We start from the raw sequence: 26,405 nt of genomic DNA, 5'->3' as shown, positions 1-26,405 counted from the left end.
CGTATTTTAAAATTTCTATTAAACTGTAAATTCCGTTTGGACCAAAAATTACACCTATTCATTCATGTAATTAGTAGCTATTGAGTACTTAGTTTGTGCCGATCTCTGTAACTGATGATAGAGTACAACAGTGAGCAAGCTAGGCCACCTCTCTGCCTTTAAACTACTGCATTTGAAGATCAAGATTTGTAGATGAAAGTCTTTATTCATTTGTATTCATATTACTTGGATTTGCTTGCTCCCAAGGGAAGTTCTATAACATAAGTCTCTGCAAAGATACATTATTGAACCTCCTGGCACCTCAGTTTCCTCACCTTTCTGGATGTCAATGTACACACCTTGCTATCTTGCAAGATTATTGTGAGGATCAGCTGAGAGAATGTACCTGAAACTGATTTGCAAACTGAAGATCAGTACCGTCCAAAAGAACTTTCTGAGATGCTGGAAATGTTCTGCAATCTACCCTGTCTCTACCATGGCCACGGACCACGTGTGGCTACTAAACACTTGAAACAGGGCTAGTGCAACCAAAGAACAGATTTAAGTAATTTTTATTAACTTTTCACTAATTTAAATTAACCGAAATTTAAATAGGCACATGTAGCTAGTGAATACCATGTTAGCACAGTCTACAGTACTAGTCACATGAATGGGATTATTATTTAATAAAATGAACTACCTAATGTAATTGCTCGTGCTAAGCGGATGAAAAGACTACATAGTGGGAAAATGGTGAAGTCATTCCATGACAAATTCATAAACTTGTCAATCGCAGTATTCTTAGCTGTAAATGAAAAGGTAGGATTCTGTTGTTACTAAGCACATGTTTCTGTTTATATTTCTTCTTGGACTGAAGGAATAATATTTTATTCATCTTTGGACGCAAGCAAGGGCTCAATATATCTGGGTTGAATGGAGTCATTATGGGAGATGTGAGCATAGATGGAAATCCCCCCCCCCCAAAATCCCCTGAGTTACCTGGGATAAAAAAAAAGTGATTGTAATTCACACACTTCCCCCCCACCATTGACTCAACCTGACATATTTGGGCTTCTTCAAAAAACTGAACAAAATGTATCTTTCACCCAAAAACGAATGACTAGGGAGCCATTTGCTTATGAGTTACAGTTTAGAAACAACCAACTTATCTGTGAAGGCATAAAAAAGAACAGATTTGAAGTTACTTTTCACTGAATAAGGACTAGGATGGCTTTTTATTCCATTTTTAAGTTAGTTTTAAAAACTATTCCTTCCATGTAGTATGTTTCATTGACCTTTGTTTATAATTTATTTACATATGTCTTTTCACAAAACTGTTTCACTGTTGAAGTTAAAAACATAAAAGGCTGGCTTTTTTTCAAAGACTTTAACCTTAATTAATTTATTTCCTTCTAATAATATGGAATAAAAACTGGTAAGAATGATATCTAAGAAAATATGTCAAAGGAAAAGATTTTTTGAAGCCTCAAGAACTCCCAAAATGACACTTCAGCACATGTACTTATTGTCAGTGGAACAAAAAGAGGTGTTTGAACTAAACACAAACTCTTCCTCAGATGTGGTTCACTTTCAAGTACTATAATTGACAGCAACAGAGACAATTAGGAGGGTACTAATTTAAGGGGACTTGAGGTTATGGGCTGTTAGTCAAAAAAGTAAAACCTTCACTTAATAAAAAGCTAAGTTGTTAAAAATCACTGTTCAAATACTGAAGTTACAAAGAGCTTGAAGAAATCTGTCAGGGCCGATCTTGGCTGAAAATAGCTATAGTCGGAATGAATGTGTTAATCTACATAGGCAGCATTTCTGCCTTGGAGAGTGCTTCAGAAAGCACTGTGCAGCATGGGGGGTGCTGCAGTCTCTGGGAGAGACCACATGCTTAAACATTCCAACAACAAATCGAATTAGATGGCGACTCTCTTAGCCCCCCGCTATCACATCCTATTCCTGCTGCTCCTGGTTGTCCCTGCCATAACGCCAATAAACACCGTTCTTAAAAATAAGGAACAAATCCAAACAGTTTTTTGAATTGTAAGAGCCAACCATATTTTTTGTGGGGGGGATAACCAAAACTCAACTTGATTTTAAGTGTAAAACACGGCATATTTTAAATTATGCACATTTTTGGGACGCCTGGGTGGCTCAGTCCATTAAGCATCCGACTTCAGCTCAGGTCATGATCTCACGGTTTGTGAGTTCGAGCCCTGCGTCGGGCTCTGTGCTGACAGCTCAGAGCCTGGGGCTTGCTTCGGATTCTGTGTCTCCCTCTCTCTCTGCCCGTCCCCTGCTCTCGCTCTGTCTCAAAAATAAAAAAAAAATAATAAAAATTTTAATTAAATTATGCACATTTTTATTATCAGCTTTTGGATTACAGCCATCAAGAGTCCACCCCTACTGGTTTTCCTACATCACTCAGCATAATAAACTGAACTAAGTCTCTATGATTATTTGGTATTTGGGCTGACAGAATACCAATCAATCTTAAAGTCAGTCTCAACAATTTAGAAAAACATTGTCTTACAAGGAAAAATGCCAAACAAAACAGAAAATGTAATGCAGGTGAATTATAAGGCTGGGGGCATTATCCACAGAACTAACCCCTCTCCTGCATCTGACCTACCTGTGCCACCGGCTCTTAATGGAGATAAATAAGAATCAGGTATTTGTGCTAAAGAGCGTCTAAAATGGGAAAACAGAGTGGGGGCACCGTGGAACATCCTTCCTCTAGGGAAGGGTGTTTTGTTGCATGCCTCCTGTGTGCCGAACACAGACGACACACACAGAAGTGACAGGGTCCAAAACCCCACGTGTCTGTGGGCTGCTGCAGAGAGTTCACAAGGAAATAAAAAACAAGGACGGTAGAGTGCATGTGCTTCTGCTGGGAGAGGAACCCAGTTCCGTGACAACACAGAGGAAGAGGACCCAAGCAGCAGGGCCAGGTCAGCTTCTGGAAGGAGAAACTGAGCGGGGGACACAGAGTTGCCACTTGAGATGAGCCTCAAAGGCAGTGATTGTGGAAAGGCTCTTCAGGTGCAGGAAACAAAGTGAGTCCAGTGTGAATGGCAGTGAAAAGGTGCAAGCTGTTCTAGGGAAATGTGAAGGGAGACTGGGGGATGAGAGAAGATTTGGAGAATGGTGGAGAGACTGGAATTATGTAAGTATAATTAAAATGATACACCTTTTCTAGAAAGTAGACCTATACTTCCTACAAAATGTAGGATGATGGATCTCTAAACAGAATTTTTAAAAATTAATTAAAGGAGGGAGGAAGGGAAGGAGGAGAGAAGGCAGAAGGAGGGAGAAAAGAGAGAAAGGAAAAGGAGAGGAGGGATGGAGGAAGGTATGGGGTTGAGGCAAGAGCTGAAGAGAAAGGAAAAGAAGAGAACAGAAGCTATCAGAAAGAGACAAGAAGTAACTAGGAAACCACTAAGAATCTACTAAGTAAACATGAAGGGTGGGGGCCGTAGAAGCATCAGGCGGGGAAGACCAGAGCAAACTACTCCATTGTTTGGGGGGAGATACACATGAGAAAGAAATCCAGGGTAACTGTGGTATTTCCAGCCCCACCAATTTGGAAATGGGAGTACATTAGAAAGGGCGGGGGGCAGGGGGACCATTAGGGAAGGAGCTAACAACTTTAACTTTAGGCAGGTTGACTTTGAGATGCCAGTGCAGCCTCCCATCAGCTGGAAAGACAGGTCTTAGAACAAACCACTGTTTATTATAAGATCCCCAAATATGTTAGTGGACTCATGAAAGAATTCAGGTGTTCTTCAGGCTGACAGGCTGACATCAGTGGGTCATCTAAGTATTAAAGGGGGGCTGGGCTGCAAGAGGAGAAGTATTTCTCAAGTCCCTCCCTGTGGCCCCACCCCTCACTTTCAGAATGTAGGGAGACCACAGGGCTCTGAGCTCGTTTGGGGTGTGCAGTACATGCACATGAGACACTCTGAAGACACTCTGGTGTCTTCTGTGCCTCACACCCGTTCCTGTACTTACTCGCGAACAAAGAATAAAACTTTAATTACACAGCAATAGAGAACATAAATGGGAGCTGGATGCATCTCCGTAATATTTAACCTTCATAGATAAACCAACTCCTGGATTGTGCCTAGTAACCAGAAGAGAAGAATACAACTCTCTGGCCGTATATTAAATCACAAATCTCTAAACCAAAGTCCTCCAAATGAGGGGAATATAAAACAAATCTAATACATGGATAAAATGTTGCTCCATTTGGGGATAAAGCATTGCACCCTTGATTGATTAAATCAAAATCTGGCCCTTCCTCGCTCTATCGGAACTAGCTTCTGTAGCAAAAATACCAGTAGAAATGAATCACAGTAATTAAAAAAAAAAGGCAAATCAGCAACACTATTTTCTTTTCAATGATTTCAATTATGAGTCTACTAAGTTCCAATAAGGCAGCATTACACTGCATGGACTGGATAAAAGACAATCTCAAAAAAAAAATCACTGAAGTCCCCAAATTCAATGTGATTCCCAGAGGATGCATCAAAGAGCCCTGGTGTACCAGTCTTGTATCTCCTCCCTTACATGCAGTTGGATTCTCTTCCTTGCTTTTGTAGTTGAAGTCAACTCAGTCTTGTATTTGAGAAGTTCATGTTATAGTGGTTGTGAAGAAGGTTTCGGCAGCCTGTGTACCCTGGCTTACATCCCATTTACCCTACTTACACATCAGTGTGATCTTGGACAGGTTACTTGAATTCCTCTATGCCTACCTTCTCACTCAAAAAAAAAAAAAATGGACATAATAGTGATGTCTACATCAAGGGTTTTTATGAAGATAAATTAATTAATCCACATAAAGAGCTTAGATCTACATATGCATGAAAGAAACCCTTAATCAATTGTTAGCTATTGTCAGAAGTGAATCCAAAATTGGAAGACAACCCGAAAGATACGTACAATTTTGATTATATGTTATTGATGAGAAAAGTATGAATCAAATTAAAATACAGAAAAATAAATTTTACATCTGACTTACAATTTAACTAAAGCCACGATCTTCTCTGATATTCTGAAAATTCCTAACACTTACTTCAAACTAAAAGCATATGATGAAGAATTCAAGAGGTCTATGGTCTAATTTAGATTCTCAGAAACAGACTTCATGCAACCCGTCCCTCCAAACTTTCTTGGGGTTGGGCACTACTTATGAATCCGTGTTTCCAAACAGCTCCATGTATGCCGTAATTCCAATGACCCAAGAAACAAAATACACTGACTGACCTGCTGACTTGATATGGTTAGCAGATTTGAGGATCATTTTTTTTTCTTAATTTTTTAAAACATTTTTTATTAAGAGTTGAGTAATGCTAAATTTGATTCGATGCACTAATAACCATGGATTTCTTCTTCTCAACATTCTGCCTAGAGAAAAATACTGATATTCAAGAAAGCGATACACGTTCTTTAAATGATAGCAAGAAAACTGAAAATCAAGGAGAGATCGACATTCCTCATACTGACTCTCTTGCAACAAAGCCACATGGAGATTTAACCAACATGCAGGTGAAAGGATTAGTGAAGACAGTCAAACTACTCTACCCCCCTCCCTGGGAAGCTACACTATCCAGCTCGGCCATCTTGATGAGGAAAATAACCTGGCAAATGCCAGAACTTTACTTTGCTTCATGGCCCTAGGGTGAGCATATGTTTTATTTTGCACACTTTATTACTTGTTAAAGAGGCACAGACCTGAAAACAAGTATGGGTTCATATGACAAACATTCTGTACTCTATAGACAGTCTGAAGTGATTAAAGTCTCATTCACCAGTTGTTCTAAAGTGCAATTGTCCTCAACTCAGAAAAACAAAGAAACAGAACCTGCTAAGATCTACCACTTCCCTCCTACTCCAGATCAAAGGAAACTCCACGGCAAAAAATAAATATTTGGAAGCAAAATTCAAGAAAAGTCAAAATAAACCAAAATGAGATTAATGTTCTCAGATTTTTTTTTCCCCCAGACCAAGCTGTTAATAACCCCCTGTTCAAATCAATGTACTGCCATATGTTAAGGGTCTATAAAGCTCATAGAGTTAAATATGTTGAAAACACAAATACAAAGGATGACTTCCTATCTCTAAAATCTGTTCTTCCTGCTTCTAACATGACATATTGTGCAACTCTGATAAAAATATTTACAGAACAGAAATGTAGTGCTCCTAGCTCAGACACAAGACAGTAACTGGTAAGTTAATAGTGAGATTTTTCTATTAACCTTAAAATTTCATTAAAGGCCAAAATAAATTTAATAGCTAGACTCCTGTAGCTCCCTTCTGGGAGTCTTGAATAATGCAGAATAACAGAAAAGGTACACTAATAAGGAAAGGCAACATGTATCTTGTGAGCATTTATAAACTTGGGATAGCTTCAACACTTTCCCGTGGGAAGCACATCTTGACAGGACTCCGACGTTTATAACCTGATCTAAGGACTAAGAGCTCCCCCATAAAGATGACGCAAATGCCCTAATGCACAGCACATTAAGCCCTAATGAAACAGCGAAGTCGATGTTTAACAACTTCGGCCTCCATTCAGCGATGGTTTAAATATAAGCATAATAAAGCAGATTACAAAGAAAGAAGCTGTAATTACTTTTTGAAGAACTCAATCTCTTGTCCTATTATGGTCTATATGTGAGCCTCAAAGGCTGAATACAGGTAGTAAAAATTACAGGAAGGGCTTACCAATCATGTTACATCCATTATTTTAAAAAAAATTAGGCATAACAATTGATAAAACCCAGGTTACATTTAAAAATTAAGAAACTAACATCCCAATCGAGTCAAATAGCTCTAAGCTAGCCATTATATCTTTCCTTGTTTTTCTTGGTAAAGAACTGGCATGCCTTCTGATCTCAGGGCTGGGCCATGCTACCTCAACGTACGACATATGACAGGGAGGATCTGAATTCAACACTCAGGGAAGACTGTCCTAGTTTCATGATATGGCCATTTAAAGTGGCCTCCATTACCCAACTGGGGCTCTGTTATCCAACTGGGGCTCCATTATCCAACTGGGGCTCTATCTAACTCCACAGTATAAAGAAACATTGTTATTTGGTGCTATTTTTAAAGGAATATAGAATTCTTTGACTTCCCTATTTGTAATAAAATTTACACAGAAGTGAATACTTGTCAGTACGAGTATGTCTAAACTTCAATTATTCCCACAAATACATGTCAAATAATCTGAACTTGGAACTGGAAATCTTAACATTTGTTTAAATTATTTCTTTTTCCCAATGGTATATCTTATGTTTGCAATTGAGTCAGTTCAAATTATTTAAAATCATCCATGTCAAACTATAATACAGATCAAAGCCACAGAGTTCTTATGTCCTGTACTTCTGGCTTTTTTTTTTTTTTTTTTTTTTTTTGCCTAAAATGTCATAAATCTATCATTAACCACCAACTGTCCTGAATGTTTAAAAAAAAAAAGGCCAGTTTAATTGAAAAAGATTAATGAATTGGTCATTCGTTACATTTATTATTAGCTTACATTACAGATTTATATAAATAATTCCTGAAATAGAATGATTACTCGTCTGTAACACTCATATTTACCAACATCTTTTTATCAGAATACACACACAGCCATTAACTTACTACAAATGTCTGACAGAACCGTGTTAAAGAAATTCTACAGTCAGCATTTTATCCTGCACAGCTTTTAGTCCCCACACAGTTCTAGAGCCAAGGAAAGAAGGCCCTCAAACGGCATTTCGGCACACAAACCCTTGCGGGTAAAAAGGGGAATTTCAGATGTGCTTTTATTCGGTTTATGCATACAGGGAAGCCGCTCAGTATTTATTTCAGCATAAAAGTACTAATAAGTTACTCATCTTCGGACACATTTCTGCATCAACATCTGGCATGTGCAGAGTCCTCAAGATCAGCATTTGGCCTAAAAGTGTATTTAGTGTTCTATTCCTACGCTGAAAAAAGTTAACTCTCTTTAGACTTGCTTCTAAATCCAATCGTTTCTTTGAAATAATCATCTGCTTTTCCCACAGATTGCTTTTTTCTATTTTTAGCCATATTATTTCTCTGGAAAAAAAAAATTGATCTTAACAAGATTATCTCCCTGGATGCTATTTCCTACCCCTTTCTGTCTTCTTTACTGGGTGCTTCTGCAGCACTTAGTAGACAGCATAGTTTAGGATCAGCTGTTTTATTTCTCCTTCTATTAGTTCAAACTCGAGGGCTCACACATCTGTTTTATTTCTAACATCACTGCCCAGGAAAAGTGTCCAGCTCATTCTACCCAAACATAAACTTTACTATAAATAACTAAGAACCTAACAAATAACTGTTTGGGGGAAATGGAAGTGTGTTTAAAAATCTGAATTCTTCTAAACCATCGGCCTTTAGTAATCTTCATTTTAGAGCCTTCCTGACAGCCCAGATCAGCTGCCTTCAGAACTTGTCCCCAGAGTGAACAAACTGAAACTCCTGCCGGAAATCCAGGTATTAACATCATATTACTTGCTAATTATAAAACACCAGTTCACATACTGACATTATTCACTTCTAACCCTTTTATCTAAAACACGTATTTGCTTTCCAATCATGGTTTGACAGCAGAGTGTATCTGACATAAGACAGTGAAATGATCTTTAATAAGACAGCAGTTCAAAGCATGCGGCTTTCATGCATAATAACTATGTTGGCTTAATTTGCTGCTCCACAGAAATAATTCTATTTGTGGAAATTCACAAAGTAGGATGGAATTTTTAAGAGAGCTCTACAAAGATGAAACTGGCTTTTTAAGAGTTCTTCCTATCTCCCTTTGAAAGTGATAAGATTGCTGTTCTGACATTTTTAAAGGCTTGGGAAATTTCTCCTCTGATTCTTTTTTACAAGTACTGAAATAAGTTCACTACCTGTTATTTAGAATTCCTTTGCCTGCCTTTCTTAACTGGCACTAGGTCAATAAAGAGGCCTACAGCCAATGTGCTAGAGCTATTGGGTTGATCAAAATGACTGATATTTTAAGGGAATTAGGAGGTCAGATAAGTATGATGTAATTTCATTAGTTCTCTGGTACTTCTTCTGATCATTCCTAAAGAAGGTTAATATTAAACCTAATATGTTTTGAAATCCTCTGGCCGCATAATACAATAAAAAACTACAGATGGTAACAGAAACGAATACACTTTCTCAAGCTGACCATGAGTACTGACTAGGCTAAAATTGCTTAAAATGAAATGAACACATTTCTTTAGCGTCAGTTCTGCCTTTCATTCTATTTGAAATGGTAGATTTTTTTTCCATTTCACATATGCCATAAACTAAAGACAGAAGAGTAGATCAAAAAGGTATGCCAGTTTTAATAAAGGCAGAAATCTAAATTACTGCTAAATGCTTTCATAAATTACTGTTTTCCTTAAATGCGGAAAGGAATGCTTTATTGGCCTGCACCAAGGTCATTCTGGTGTCCCTACTACTTACAATCACGTTGACTTCTTTATAATCAATGTAAACTTTTATTTCCAAATTTTCATTTGCAATTAGGTTGCTTTTTCTGGAGTATATCTCTGTAACTGTCCATATGACCCAAACCGAGTCCAATTTGACGCCAGGCCGAGTATAAAATTAAATCCTAATGCAAGACACAGGAAAGATCCTCACTGAAGCAAAGACTACAGCAAAAGATTTCTAATCTAAGATTAGAACAAAGCATATACTACTATCACGTGGAACTATAAAGGTGAGTGCCATTTTTGGGAAGACTGTGAAAACACCAAATTACCACGAAATATTTCTAGAAATATGAAGCCTACCTAATCCTGTGAAAAGGCTTTTCCCAACCTAATAGAGATATTGGGACTATTTTCCATGATAAGAGATTAAAGACCCCTCTGAATACACATTTGGATAAAATGGCTATGGAGTATGTCCATCCTCCCACTGAATCTAGCAGGCTACCCCTTTGGTTCTGGGAACTTGATTTTACCATGCGTGCAAGAATTCACACTTCATTACCAGTAACCTTTTCTGTACAAAGAGAGAACAACACAAAGCACAAACCTGTACATCATAGGTCCCATTTAGTAAAACAGGCCTTGAAGAATTGATGTCCTGCAGCACACCAGAAAGCACGGAACGGTTGACCTTCTGGAAGTCTTTGGAATGGCTGAACTGCACCATGTTATGAAGGGCCAAGATTTTGCTGTCCAGCTCAGCATCCTGCCTGGTGCGGTTATGCAGTCCTAAGTGATACTTTCGGAAGTGCTTAATCAGATCTGTGGGGTCATTGCCATAGTAACCATATCCACAGATATTGCATTTAAAGTCCTGAAGCTCTGGAGACAGAGGTGCCGGGTCTGGGTTGTCATTTACCAGTAAGTCGGTTTTGGATTTATTCAGTCTTACACCCCCATCTGAAGGCACTTGTGGGTTTTTGGAGGCCACTGAAACTGGGCTTGAGCCTTGACAATTGGCTTGACTATTCTGCGCCTGCCCTGTTTCCTCCGTGGCCTTTGGTGACATCTTATGATCTTCCTTCGTCTCCAATGAGTCCCCTGCTGGGGTGCAGGCCGTATCTTGAGGGTCATCTGCCTCTGCTCGTTGAGGAGACTTCAAGGGCTCACAGACTCCCCCCACAGCTGGAGATGAGAAAGCCAACATATTTCTATCTGTCACCTCATCATGTGGATGCGAGGGAAGGTTTCCTCCTTTACTGGGGCTTTCATAATTGAAGCCAGCCTTCTCACTCAGGCTGGAGCTTTTGGGGCCCTTCTTGCTGCTAGAGGATGAATCTTGGCCATGCAAGCGATGTTCCTCCTTATTATTCAGTTCTGCAGCATCACTCTGATCTGTATTTTCTGACATCTGATCTGCAGTAAATTCTTTGTTCTTTCCAGACACCTTGCTTTCTGTACCTATAGGCTCCAGGGTCTGGCCCTCGCCTTCGCTAACAACGTTTCTCAGAGGGGGGTTCTTTTTCCGGACCATATCTGTAAAAATGCAAGGGAAAAGGAAATGCAAGGTTATTTGAAAGTTGCAGAGATGCAACCTAATATAGAACATTTTACTTATTCTTACTTGAGGCTTTTTTAAGGTGCATACAAAAATCTTCCTCTAGGGAAAAAAAAATGTTTGAAAACTAGCAAAAAAAAAACCCACCTGAGACTAAAGCAAATATTTACATTTAGAATTATTTTTGTCATAGAGTGGCTCATTTGCTATTTTTAAATGGTTTTATGAATACCAAAATATTTATTGTCATTGATAGCTCTATCTTTCCTATTATTCTTGTTTGCCAATGATATTTTTTGCTCACTTTCTTCAGGTACAGTTGATGCTGTATACATGCTTATTTATAAACCTTATATATTATGTATAATAAATACACATGCTATGTTTATGAAATATATATGCATTTATGTTTACAGAATATATATTACACATTTATTTATATGCTATGTATATAAACAACATAAATTGGAATTCAATATGGTTACATACTGTGCCACCAAGCTATAAATGTAATTTCAACCAAAATATCCTCATAGTCAAAAGACAGAAACAGCATGTTATAAACAAAGTGAAAACTGCCCTATTACTTTCAGGAATGGAGGGTAACAAATGTCTCATCTCTGTCCTACCAATAAATTTCTTTAAGCCCCAATTGGAGAGCTTGCCTGAAAGTTAGGAGGAAAACCTGGTCCATATCAGAGTGACCAGGTTGGCTTTTACTAGGACTCTATGTAGCATGATGGGGAAGCTAACTAAGTCCTGGATTCTTAGCACAACCAGGTGGAAACAGTACCAATTTCACCATCAGGAGCACGCTGGAGATGGACTAAAGTAAAATATTAAACTGAATAATATGACGCTGTCACTTTGTAGCTTGGAATGGCCAACTATCAGCACCCTCCCCAAGGTTCACCTTCACATGCTGCCTCAACTGTGCCTTTCAAGTTAGTGCCATCAAGGAGAATGGTCAAAATAAGAATACTGTGACAAATTCCCCTACTGGAGTCTAATGAATCAGAACTTCAGTATGAGGAGATAAGAAATAATTTGTGTGGTGTGTCCATAAAAAAATGCAGCAACTAAGGTTAGTCCAGAACCGAGGTTCATGGCTTATGTCCCCTTAATCTCCCAGCCAAAACACTGCAAATGCCGTCAGTTGTCACCCCAAATGTCCCGTAGGAAAATCCACCTGTGACTGACTAATAAGACAAGTCCTCTTTACTAGCTGACTCTGCCACAGGGGCAGATTTAACAGAGTTAGTTACACCATGATTATCCAACATGTCCTGAGAAAATCCAAATTAATAACACGTTTTAGTCATTCTCATCTGTAATTTCTCACAAGTGCTGAGGAGCCACACTGGCTTTGGACATATATGGATGTACCTTCATTTCCGAAGAGCTGGTCAAGCAAATGTGTATAATATGAATCACTGAGCCAAGTTAATGCCCTGGTTGACTATAAAGAATCATTTGCAAGGGGAAAATTCACTTTACAAAAATAATGTCAAAAAATATTAACTGCACTAAAGAAAGTATACTCTTCTTTTTAGTACAACAATAACATGAGCCAACAAATATGCTCATATGAGCCAACAAATATGCTGTATATGTTCCTCCTGGAACAACAACAACAACAAAAACATTGATAGGATGAAGGGTTGAAGTTTCAAGTACCACTGATGGTCATGAAGCCATGTAAACCTGCCTGGTCAAGGCAGGGAGCAGGGAGTGAGTCTTCACCTTGGTGTCATTATCATTGGGTCTTAAAATAAACTAAGCTAGGTAACCACTGCTTATTAAAAAAAAATGGAACACTGGTCAGCTTATTTTTATTTATCTATTTATTTATCTATTTTAAGATTTTTTTCCCAGTAATCTCCCCATCCAACATGGGGCTCAAACACACGATCTCGAGATCAAGAGTTGCACACTCCACTGACTGAGCCAGCCAGGCGCCTCTAACATATTTATTTTTTAATGTTCATGTCTTATTGGTTGATGCCAACACTTTAAGAGACCCCTGGTCCTCTGTCAAAAGTGACAGAATTTGGGAACTTGAACCAACACATGGAAGAGTGGAGGGCAATTTTACTGGTAGTCAACAAAAGGAAAACTAAACATGAAAAAAAATAATAATAAAAAGGAAGTTTAAGAAACCAGTTATTATTTAAACAAGAATTTGAATTAAAAAAAATGCTGTTCTTACCATGGCCTAAAGAAAAAGACATCCTAGTTTATAGAGTATCAGCCATTACTACACATACAAATGTAATGATTCGCTATAGCATCTCTTGCCTTTCCCTCCAGAATTTCGTGTTTGTTTTTTCCATTACACATAAAAGTCTTTAGGAACTATTGCAATTTAATCTTTTCTTGGACAAATAGTGAACAACCATATCATTTGTATTTTAAGATCATCTTCTTAATGGAAATAAAACCTAACAGTAATACACCCCAATGAAATAAATAAGGCTACACAGAAAAACAGAAATCTATATGAAAGGCAGGATTCATAAAGAAATGAATATGAAATAACCCAATTCGTTAAGATTTTCTTTCCATTAAAATGAAGAGAAAATGGTTTCTGTCCATATATTAATGTCAAGGTGATTAGAAAAACAGCAACATTTTACAGAGCAAGGAACTAAGATAAAATACTTAACAGTGAATAGATATAAATATGTTAATATGGAAAAATTTCACTTGTTTTGCAAAACAAAAAAAAATTAGACCTTGTTGATTTATTGTTATCATGAAGAAAAGTAATAGGTCATAGTTTAAAAACTACTGAACCAGCAATTACAGTAACTAAGAGAAAAAATGATTTAATTAAATTTTCATCCTTTCAAATTTCAGTTCCCTCTTCCACCAAGAACAGAACTTTGGAACCCATATGACTCACTGACTCCTCATGCTGAACACAGCCCTTAAAAATATACATCACAAATAATGTTAAACTGCTAAAACTTCAAAGAAGTATCAGAAAGGTCATTTGTGTTTTCTTTTTTGTTGTGGGTGGAAGGGGCATGTTCTTTTTAGTTTCTTCAAAAAAAATAATCCTGGTTAATTTAGTTGACTATACTTTGAAGTAGTTATAGAAAAATAATTTTTTACTGGAATTATATCACCATAACTTTTGAGAATGACATATTATGTAAATATAAGCACATTTGCAATACTTCTAAGTGAAAGAAACTCCCCTAACAAGTCATAAGTTAGATATCGTAAGACTATAGCCACCCTCAAGTTATTATCTTTAAGAGACATAACAGATTGCATGATGTTTTACTGTGTGCCAAGAACTTTTCCAGTTAACATTTTCACTTGAAAAAATAGATCACATACTTGTAAAATCATACCCAGCATTGACTTCATAAGGCATGTGGCTTTAGAGTGCTTTCTACAATTATTAATTCTATTAGTCAACTAGCAGGAGGCTAATGCAATTGTCTTAGAAGACGCTCGGAAGACACAGAAGACATTTTGAGAGCTGATCTGTACATCTGCAAAACAAAACAAAAAAATATTTTCCTTCCTAAATGATGTAAATAGGCTTTAATGTATCACACCTAAAATACATTTATATGCCAGCACCGCATGCTGCTTGAAAGATACCTAATAAATGCATGAGCAAACCTTGAGCAAGATCTTCCCTCCCCTGGGTTTTAATAAAGCAGCAGGAGAAGAAGGAGCGTGATATAAAAGATTACAGAAATCATTTTCACAAAAGACTGTGATGTACGATTTGACCTCTAAAACTCCCGAAGGCTAAGGACCAGAATACTTACCTACGCTGGGGTGGGGATAAATGCTCTTGGTTAGTAAACATGGAGGGGAAATGCTTCTGCAAAAGATATAAAGTGTATCTACTGATATTGTACAGTCACAGCTGAAGACAAGAAGTTGTACCCATTGCCAATGTCTTCCAAACTCATAGTAGCAGTGCACACCAAGTGGCCGAAAAAGGAGTCCCTGCAATGCCATCGAGAACTGAGATCTACGTAAGCCTTCCGAACCAACAGTTACAGAAACATGACACGCTAGAACACATGCCATCTTTTTAGCTATTTTTAGTAATCTTTTATTTTTGCTCTTGATATAGAAGTTCATAAAATCATGATGAACCATCATTATAACATCATCTTTATTTTCTAAGTGAAATTATTGAGGCAGATATTATAGTAACGGTCATAAAAAATTAGAGAAAGAAAGAAAGAAAGAAAGAAAGAAAGAAAGAAAGAAAGAAAGAAAGAAGAGAAGAGAAAAGAAAAGGAAGGAAGGAAGGAAGGAAGGAAGGAAGGAAGGAAGGAAGATAACCACATCAAGGAGTGTTCTAGCAACTTTATTTTAAACCTCTTCATTCAACTATGTAGTAATATCCCTCATACTGACTACCAAAAGTAGTTCAAAATGCCAGTTTACAGTAGGCCTGCTATAAACGACCATTTAGATAATGGGGCTAAAGTGAACTGGATAAGGAGGCACTGAAGAATTTAAGAGCTACAAGACTCAAAATTGCTAACTCCTCTCTATTTAATTGTGAGATTAAAAGCTCACCTATGGGCTAGGGAGTAGGTGAGGTGGAAACGGTGAGCATGCCCACTTTCACATCATTCTCCACCTACGCAAATACACGTACACTCCTCCAACAGCGGATATAACATGAATATATATTTTGTGTCAAGATATTTAAGTGGGTTAAAACATGTTTAGCTTCCTAAAAATGTACTATTTGTAGTTTCATCTCTGAGATATAAGACATTCCATTTGCAAAAATCCCTATTTCTATTATTAATTATTTCCTCCTAAATTAAAACAAATCTAAAGGCTTTCTTTGTATTTTTTTAAAAAAATTGTTTTAAATGTTTATTCATTTTTGAGAGATAGAGACAGAGTGCAAGCAGGGGTAGGGCAGAGAGAGTGGGAGACACAGAATCTGAAGCAGTCTCCAGGCTCTGAGCTGTCAGCACAGAGCCCAACGTGGGCCTCGAACTCACAAACCGCGAGATCATGACCTGAGTTGAAGTCAGACACTTAACCGACTGAGCCACCCAGGCGCCCCTTTGTATTTTTTATGAAAAAGAAAATTATTATAAGAAACAATAGGATACTGTACTGTTCCTATATTATAGTATCAGTGGAAATAATCAGCATTAGAGCTTAAAATATAATTCTGATAACTATCTTATCTCACAATTAAAATTCTTAAATATATAAGAAAAAATTCCTTTTTCTATAGAAGACTGTGACTCATGTTCTCAGAATGGCATCTTCACAGCAAAAGGAATCTGAGTTTTCTATTATTCCTAGATAATATGAATTAACCATTAATGATTTAGCTTTATTTCATATATATATATGTGTGTGTGTATATTTTTGTTTATATATGTGCATATAGAGAGAATTCTTTGAATTATATTTTTTTCACACATACATTTATGAAATACTTGTTCCAAATAGCCTTGCAATAGGTAATCAAATGAATTATTCAGTCAAAGAAATCCACTACTGCAGTACTTTAAAAAGAGAGCTAACACATCCATCCAATACAGATTAAAACAAGAATTTATTTCCATTAGATGAGAAACTCCTTGAAGGTTAAGAGATATAAATTCCTATGCTATTTGTAGCATCTTGACCCTAAACAAAGGAAGGAAGAATGTCCAATTATATGTCCAGTTTCTGAAGTAGATTCGAATCACCGGCTGATGTAATCAAGGGCAGGCCCCTTCACTTCTCTGAGCCTCTGTTCTTACTCATATGAGGGAATTACAATATATGATTGCTAAACTTTGTGCCTCTAAGATTCTATAATGGTTCTGGTTAGTGGCTTAGGCACTGTATTATTACCTTAGAAAAAACTCTATCCAATTTCCCTGAAAGACTACAAAATATGAAACCATCAATAATTAAGGATGGCATAAATACCACTGAGGTCTACCATTCACTCAGTTATTCATTTCCTCCAATATTCATGCATTCAATAAATGTATACCCAGCCTAAGTATGTACTAAACATCCAGCAAGATGACTATAATTTTACTATTATTCATGTTAGAGAGAAGGATATCTTTAAAAAGAAAAGGAAACTATTATAAGAAATCCTTATTTCTCAAGAAAAATTAAAGCCTTTGAGTATCTCTTCAAATACCATTTCAACTGAGTGCACTTCCAATTGATTAATTCCTTGGATGGATGGATGGATGGACGGATGGATGGATGGATGGGTGGATGGATGGATGGATGGATGGATAACACCTCAACAAGGCTAAAAAGTTAAGAGTACCGAGTCTATATAATTTAACCTCAGTCTCAAATCCTGCTGAATATGATTCTTATTATAAGTAGCAGTTCTTGTCATCATAACATATAATACCAGATGACATTTTCTTATTGTTTTTCCAGATAATAAAACTTTCAAGTGTTCAAAATCAAAGCTAACACAAAAGGAAAGACGTGATAGTCTTCTTAATATATGCTTCTTCCATGCTTGTTTGGATCAACAACCTAGGAGTACTGGGTTATTAATTACACATTTCATGTAGCTTTTATAAAAAAAAATTAAAAGGAAAGAAAAAAAGCAAATTGTTTCTTTTGATCAAAAGTTTCCCACAAAGAATTTAAAGAATTAAGCAAGTGATAGCAAAATAAAAGGAAGGTCAAGTTTGGGGCCTATAGCAAACTAGATAGCTTCCATATGAACGACATATAAAGTTCAGTTTTTAAAGAACATATGTGTTTGCTCATTGGTTTAAAAAAAAAACACAAAACCTTGAATCCTGTCTACTCCATATATACAGATCAAAATCAGATTGCTTAAGTGAACTATAAAATGCAAGAGAACACTGTTTATCCAAATCATAAACCCAAGAATTGCTGAAGGAGTTTAAATGTTTTCTATTTCTTCAGATTCTAGGGCAATACTTCAATGGTAGATTGCTCTTTTTTGTAAACTGCTTCAATCTTCATAAACCCAATGTCAGATCCTGTTCTTTGCTATCCATGTCTATTTAATCTGCTCTCTCTGAATTGATTGTTCCTGAATCTTTAAAGGTATTTTCAGATATCTTGAATCCTGCTGAGATTTAAATGTCATCACCTTCAAACAACTCCCATCAAATAAATCTCTTATTAATTCACATGAAATTAATCCAAAAGGATCACTTCTATTAACATATGCTTGGGAGCACAAAGCCCATTAATAGTCATCTGGACACTCGAACCAACCCAAGACTCTCTGAGATAAAATGCACATTATTTAGATATCCTCTTTCAAAAAGTTTTGATGTTAGCCCAAACACATTTTATTAGGCTTTTATTTCATTGAGCTATGCTCTCTATATTTTAAATATCTCATTTCAAATGTACTAGTCTAGGTAAAAGGAGATAGTCTGGTAAGTAAGTAATAAGGTCAGATTTGCCAAAATGAGTTTCCAAATATCCATATACATCTTGGGGAAAGGATTTCATTAACCATTTTACTTTTATAAGAAAATTACAAAACATTTTTTTTTGCTTTTAAAAATTATATGCCAGAAGTCTAATTGAAACTGTAATGTATGTGAAAAAATGAAGCGTGCACCTATTTCACTAAAAAGAGTAACTAAAATAAAGCATGAGTTATCAAAAGGAAAGGGGAATTGATTATTTTTGCTTTCATAACAGGTGAGAGGCAAATGTATTAAAAATTCTGCTTTGAATAAGATCACAATTTCACTAAGCAAATTAAGAAACATTATCATTTGTCTCCTCACACATGTGTCATTTTTCCTTTTGTTTTCTTTTCTCTCAAAGGAAAAAAAAACAATTAAAATTATATACAATGGTAACTGTTGGTTCCAACAGTCCAATCTGACTTTGCATGTGTGCATGGGGCAGGTGTAACTTCATCCTTCTTTGTTAAACTTAGAACATTTCACCTGGTTGATGGGCAAAAAGCCAAACACAGCACATAAGTTCAAAAAGAATAGCTCGTGGAAAAGTATAAATGCATCTATCTCGGTGGTTATGATATGAATTAACATTTTATTTGTATGTAAATGAGATTTCCATTGATAACAAAAATAATGAATGTCAAGATTTGTAGGAATGCCTTTGACTTTCTTCCCTACATTTGCTGAAGAACATGTTTGTATATTAAGGGTAGTTTAATTTTAATATATCGGTGTTGCTTTCTCTATTTTCCAATCTGTTATTCAATAGAAAAGAAAATCTCAATTATTAACTCAATCCAGCAGTATAACTGGCTAACATCTGTCTCAGTTCTCCCATAAGAAATCTGTGTCAATCATTACAAATCCTTTTGGTAAATTAATATGCATATACAGTATAGTGAGTTTAATGAATGCATGCCATTAAGATTCAGTAAGAAAGCTCACTGTCTTCACGGCATAGATAAGCCGAGTGTATCAGGCAAAGTTTTTGTTGTTTTTTTAAGAGTGCCATACTAGATCCAAGATTAAAACAAATATCATGAAGGCATATTGAGAACTTGTACTAGTAACATATACGTAAAGAGAGAAAACATATATGTGTGTTAAATATAAACTTAACACAATGTAATATTCAACATATATGTTATATATAACATGTGTGTTAAATATGTATGTTAAAAAGCCAAAGTGAAGGGAAGTAAGCTTGCACCAGGAAGCCAGTAACTTGGAAACCACTCTGCTCATCTCTAAGGTACCTCAGGAAGCAGCGCAAAAGGCCTCACCTATCTGAGGACCAGGAGTCCAATGAGTAAACAGGAATGGCCAATGGGTAAGGCACAAATACTATGAGGAATCAGCAGCAAATACACACGGGCAATGAAAGGGAATTAGAAGTAAGTTCAGAGTACAACTGTGCATATAAGTTCCAAAAGGCCAGGGATCTTTGTTCTATATGTATTTTTAAAGGTCCGTTTAAATTAATACACATTACCGACGGATGTCTTTTACAATGTATAACACATACACACTAATGATATTAAATCTGGTTAAATACCATCCCAGTCCATGCTGACTGCTTAACATAACCAACTTGGCATCATTTTCCCTTCTGATAAAAACATATTATATTCACACACACACGCTGGAATTGTTTTTCTCTTTTGTTAAGTATATTGAATGGTTCCAAAGAAAACGGATTTTTAAAAATTTTTGATTGAGAGCAACTTCTGATAGAATAGACTAAACCACTTTTTCCTGACTCCTAGAATGAGAAAAGTTTATGTATGAAAGAAGGAGGAAGTACACACAGATTCCCTCCATAATTGGGATAGGTAACAGGCTTAGAAATTTTCACCTTTTTGAATAAACCATTATTTTAGGACATTCTGCCTATGCTCATCCCAAGTTTAGCTGGGCTCTGTCTAGGATTTTATTATGGTCAGTGTTTAAGCACAAATGATAAGAAATTCAAAAACTTCCCCTACATTCTTCCCATGATATTCGTTGCAAGCAAAGAAATGAATTTTGCAATTCATTTCTTGATCAAGTGAATTTTAGTGGAAACTGTATACATTATATACCCTCTTCGGAGATCCACATTGTACAATAGCAATTACAGGTCCAAAAAGTCCTAGAGGTTGTGGAGTGGTGGAATCTGTTCAATTTGGATTGGAATTTCCCATTTGGCTTTATGTCACATAATGCCATTTACCAACAAAACAAATGGATACAACACAGTGGGAGATGCTAATCTAGATGGTAATTTTCTTCCTTGAAAATTACTGATTTAAAAACATATATAATCTTTTTAAACAAAACAGTATTTCTTCATTAACTTGGCAAGAAAACTAAGATGCTTTGATCTGAAGTGGATCATTTCGAAGGGTTTGTTTTTGTTTCTTTTTTTTTTTTCTTTTTTCCCCAGCATGGTTAACAACATTAAAAGAAGATCAGGATCCACTATCATGAAAGATTTAGAATCAGTATTTTATAAGATTGTGTACTGGCAGAGGGTTACAGCTGTGATAGAACACTGAGTGAAGAAAGGCAGAAGATAAGCATCTATGTATAATATTATCTCAGATGTCCAAATTATACATGTATCAAAACAGATGAGTATAAACCCAAGGTTATCTCTAAGCTGAATAGCTTATACAGATATCACTGCATAAAGAAGTCCTATTTTTTTTTGTTATTACTTGTAATGTTCACTAAAGGAATCCATTCAAAACACTACCACCTTGTATATTAGATTTGAGTCATTCATCTATAATCACTTACATTTCATCTGAACCAAATTTGTTCAGGAACCAAAATATGGCAAAGGGTTTAGTGGAATATGGCATGAAGAAAGGGGTTAGAGAGAGACCCAGGACTGCACTGAGGGACCTATAGTTCATACAGTTACAATTAGTAGTTCTCAATGGCTTACTGATACCTGAGAGACTGTGTCTAGACAAAGTCTTCCTCTCTGGTTATTAATAAATCCCAATCCTCCCAACTTAGCTCAGTCTCCACCTGCAGATTCAGATGTACCCATAATAAAGGGTGGAAAGTCAAAGCCCAGACCGCCGTCGGTAAGCACGTATCCAGTGTGGACCTGCTCTATGACTGCATCATTTTATGGTATAGCTTAATATCAGTCTGGTTCATGGTTTTAGGTGGTGTAGAAGAAGAGGAATGAAGTATATAGAACCTTCCTATCTCACTCTTACAAATCCCCGGCTTTAGCTTTATGGGCTTTAGGATTTTGTTTTATTGTTATTGCATCCCCCCACCAGCAAACATTAAAACAAAAGATTAAAAACCAATTAAAATATAAAAATAGGCTAGGTAGATGTTGAAGTAAATCTGAAACAGGGAATTAATTATAAGTTAATTTTAAATACAAAGCTAACATGGTGGTGAGGTCATACTGAGGTCTAAATCTGAGAGGGTGACCACATATCCAGGTTACTCCTGGGCCTCACAACTCCTATTATTACACAGTCACCAAGAAAGAACAGATACATGTGTAGGGCTGTGAAATTAGGGCAAAAATTAGCTCACTCATTAAATATTTTGTATAGGTAATCTAGTCTATCTTCAAATCCAAGTTCAATATAATTTCAAGAGTCCATCTAAACATACACACACACACACACACACACACACCCCTTTAGAAAAGATTTTCACTACTTGTACCCCAATTAGTAATTTCTTTTCTCTATCAATCTTGTTGTGGACACCTGTCATAACAGAGTAAAGGAAAAAAAAATGCACACACACACACACACACACACACACACACACACATATGTATACATATGTGTGTCCGTGTGTGTTTTACAATAGTTTCTTCAAAATTTAATTGAATGTTGAAAGGAATCAAAAGTCAGAGTAGATCTTTTTTTAAGGTTCACAATCATGAGTGTTTATGTATGTTATAACCTGAATTTTTAATGACTAACAAAAATGTATTATGTTATTGTTACTAAGAACCAGGTACTGTTCCAAGACTATATTACCTTATTTGACTTTCATTTTTATTAACAATTCCTTAAGTAAGATAGTATTGTTTTCACATTTTACAGATGAAGGAACTAAGATTTAGAAAAGTCAAATCACTTGCTCAGGTCAAAGACCTAGACATGAAGAGCTAGGTCTGAAAAAGCCAGAAGCCTTGCTAGACCACTTGATTTCTCATTACATTTCTCAACAACTCTTTAGTGTTTTTACGAACAATAGTTAACCAATGCGTTTGTAAATAGAAATGTGATAGCACGTTAAGAGACTTACCAGAGAATACAATTTAAATACCATTTTATAAAGATGGCAATCAAATGTACTTGACTGGTTCTGTAGTTGTGTCAAGTGAATACACAATCTTCAGCATATAAATATAAAATACAAAATATAAATATAAAATATATTTTCAGCATATAAATATAAAATACAAAATATAAATATAAAAATACAGCAACCTTCCTGGACTAGTAGGTTGTCCTGACTTTTGGATTTGCCTCATCACAACTAGTACATGACTAAAGGTAACAAATGATGCCGAGTCCAAATGGATTCACTTCTGCAAAGCCCTCTACAGTTCCCCCAAGCAAAAGTGAGTCTTTTCCACTACCATCGATGGCAATTTATATGTATCTCCTCTTGAGATACATTCCACATCACACTGTAACTATGTATTTATGTTTTCAGCTACCCCACTAGGCTATGAAATCCTCCAGATGAGAGAATATCTTTATTAACATTATTGTTAGTTAAAAAGATTAATATCTATCCATTCATATATGTGATTATTTTAATCAAAACATTGATACATAATTCATGTATTTAAATATCTATTATCATCAATTCTCAAGCTCGTCCTAAAGGCAACACATCTATGGCCATAACACATTTCCATCATTAAAAATGGCACAGTAACGGGGCGCCTGGGTGGCGCAGTCGGTTAAGCGTCCGACTTCAGCCAGGTCACGATCTCGCGGTCCGTGAGTTCGAGCCCCGCGTCAGGCTCTGGGCTGATGGCTCAGAGCCGGGAGCCTGTTTCTGATTCTGTGTCTCCCTCTCTCTCTGCCCCTCCCCCGTTCATGCTCTGTCTCTCTCTGTCCCAAAAAATAAATAAACGTTGAAAAAAAATTAAAAAAAATGGCACAGTATGATAATGATTATTGGAGAGAAAAAAAGTAGCATATTGGAGCAAGGGACATACAAGTTTTTCAAAAGCCAAGTGATACTAATATGGCTCTCCCCACTGAGACTTGCCTACTACAGAGTAAGGACTCACAAAAGTTCCAATGGATAGATGCCATGTTAGCATACTTAGAAATTTCTGCATACTCCTTATCTCATCAGGAAGGCCAGAATCTAACTAAAACAGGCTTATGAGAATAAAAGCTAGAATAATGCTCAAGCTATATTATCAACCTAATTAATAACAAACCAAATCAAGACATACAAGGACTCAAGGCATTCATCTGGTCTTTCTTTAAGCTAAAAAAAGACCCACATGTCATAGGTCTGGATCCGTGACAATGGATCTATGGTCATACAGCAATAAATGCATAGGTAGTGAGAAATAAGAATTAACCTAATTTTTTAAAACTGTGACTCAGAATTATTTTGACTTGATTTAGGTTCTATATAAGTCTATATAACCTTACACACAATTTGTGGACTGAATTACATACAGGAAGGTTCACTAAAAAAATAAGTGCACTCCATGTAGTATTAATTCCATAATAATGTTTCTGTAATCAGTAAAATGAATCCTTATAAGTTCATACACCTGCATGATTATTTATAATCTGTACATGAATGTCACATGATATTTAAATATTTATTAAGTATATAATAATGCAGGTATCCTCTGTTCCCCAAAAATTTGCATTATACCACTTTGTTTTTAGGAAAGACCTACATTACTATGTGTTTTTTTGCTAACCGAAAGAAATCAGGGCCACCTGGGTGGCTCAGTCGGCTAAGCATCAGGCTTTTGACTCGGGCTCAGGTCATGAGATCGAGCCCTGCATCGGGCTCTCTGCTGTCAGCACAGAGCCTGCTTTGGATCCTCTGTCCCCCTCTCTCTGCCCCTCCCCCGCTTGCGCGCGCGCGCTCTCTCTCTCTCTCTCTCTCTCTCTCTCAAAAATAAACAAACATTAAAAAAAAGAATAATAAAAGAATAGGCTAAGATATAAAAGAATACAGAAAAGTCCCAAACATTTGGATCAGACTCCTAGCAACTTAAAGCAAAATCAAACCAGAAGTTCAATTTAAAAGTTCAGGTCACACACAAAAAAATAAAAATAAAAATAAAAAATAAAAGTTCAATTCACAAGAATGTTCACAGTATCATCATTCAAAATATCAAAACTGGAAACAACCCAAATGTACCTCAATAAATATAAATATAAATATAAATATAAATATAAATATAAACATAAACATAACATAAATGTGTATATGTATGTATATATACTTGTGGTATATGACTGACTATACAATGGAATGCATGGTCATACAACAGAATAAAAATAAACTATGTACAACAACATGAATGAATCTCGCATACATGATGTTGAGTATGAGACGCCAGACACAAGAGAATGCATGCTTTTAATGCATAGGAGTGCTATACTCTAATGCATGTAAAGTTCAAAAACAAGCAAAGCCAGTCTGAAGTGTCAGGATCAGACAGGAGAATGATTAACTCCTGGGGGAAGGAAGAGAACAGAGAACAGGAAGAGGCACAAAGGTACTGGCAAAGGGGGCTTGTAGAGTACTGGCAACTTCCACTTCCCGACATGAGTTACACAGAGCATTTATTTTGTAATACATACAAAATAGAAAGAACTATAGACATGAGTTGTGCATATTCCAGCTAAAAAAGTTAGTGTATGTGTGCACACATGTGTGATTTTTCAAGGAAACAGCAGGGGCTCTGCAGGAACCATGGGGTAAGAGATTGAGAAGAAATCTTTCAGCTGCTGGAGTCTGATGGGCAACACAAGCAGAGGTGGAAGACTGTCCTTGATTACTCAGGCCAGGCTGCGGGACACAAAGAACCAAGCGTGCTGAAGGAGGTAACAACGTGGCAGAAGAAAGAATAAAAGAGTAATGGCGAGAGAAGAAAAGAAGTTCTGGAAAAGAGAAATCTGAGAGGGCAAAAGCTTTCTAAAAAGAGATCAGAGGCAATAATGAGCAAAAAGCAAGGGCCACCCTAGGAAAGGAGAAGGTAAGAGACAAGAAGGTAGAAGAGAGGAGAACTCTGTCACTGATTCTGTGGTGGTGGGACAAAGGCGCAAAGCAGACACCCATCCGCAGTTACTAAATGGATCATGAGGATACACTGTACCACGTACACCACAACCTGAGTAAAGGCAGAAGGGAACTAACAGTTTTTGAGCACCTGCCACATACAAGCCATTTGCTTTTAGGCCCACATACTTGTCTCTTTAGCCCTCGCTGAAACCCTGCAAGGAATTCATAAGCTTTATTTTACAAATGAGAAAACTAAAACTGGAAAGGGATTAATGTAACCTGCTTACCTTAGAAGACTGAATGAAACAGATGATAAACGGCCCATAAAACAACACTATGGCTTTTTCCTAAATGCTGAGTATCTTTATAAGGCTGAATAAATGCCATGTTTAAATGGAGTGTGGCTGACTGTACCCTCATCTACAGTATTGTTCTCAGCCTACAAAATAAAGGACTCCGTCTCACAGACCAAGTAACGATGGTGCTGCTCATCTGGCATAAAGAAGGTAAGTTAGGTAAAATTCTATCCGTTTTAAACCTTCCACCTGGTTAATATTTCCTTGAGACTTTGGCTTCTATTATCACGTGGCTTCTAAAAATGAATGAACAAGCAGCAGACAAACGTCACCGGGGATGCTTGAAAACATTACTTCTTAAAACCACCTCACATGGCATTTGGAATTTGTTTTGTAGGCACAAGCAGAC

The 26,405-nt window shown here is 36.6% G+C and overlaps 1 protein-coding gene across 6 annotated transcripts in view; it reads right to left on the bottom strand.

Moving 5' to 3' along the window:
- The window catches only part of TRPS1 (transcriptional repressor GATA binding 1), a 257,443-nt gene that overhangs the window by 197,896 nt on the left and 33,142 nt on the right, over window positions 1-26,405 (bottom strand). For 3 of the 6 annotated variants that reach the window (XM_053208123.1, XM_027064012.2, XM_053208124.1), the window contains exon 2: window positions 10,060-10,988. In XM_053208123.1, the coding sequence (XP_053064098.1) occupies window positions 10,060-10,986 (927 nt within the window). In that variant the 5' untranslated portion in view covers window positions 10,987-10,988. Of the gene's footprint in view, window positions 1-10,059; window positions 10,989-14,358; window positions 15,213-26,405 lie in introns of those variants that run through there. The other 3 variants (XM_053208121.1, XM_015072863.3, XM_053208122.1) reach the window with 2 other exon arrangements.

The sequence above is a fragment of the Acinonyx jubatus genome, chromosome F2 (assembly GCF_027475565.1).
Source record: "Acinonyx jubatus isolate Ajub_Pintada_27869175 chromosome F2, VMU_Ajub_asm_v1.0, whole genome shotgun sequence".
In the NCBI taxonomy this organism is placed as follows: Eukaryota; Metazoa; Chordata; class Mammalia; order Carnivora; family Felidae; genus Acinonyx; species Acinonyx jubatus.
Note: the sequence above shows the minus strand (reverse complement) of the source record. Positions and strands in the feature narration are given on the sequence as shown.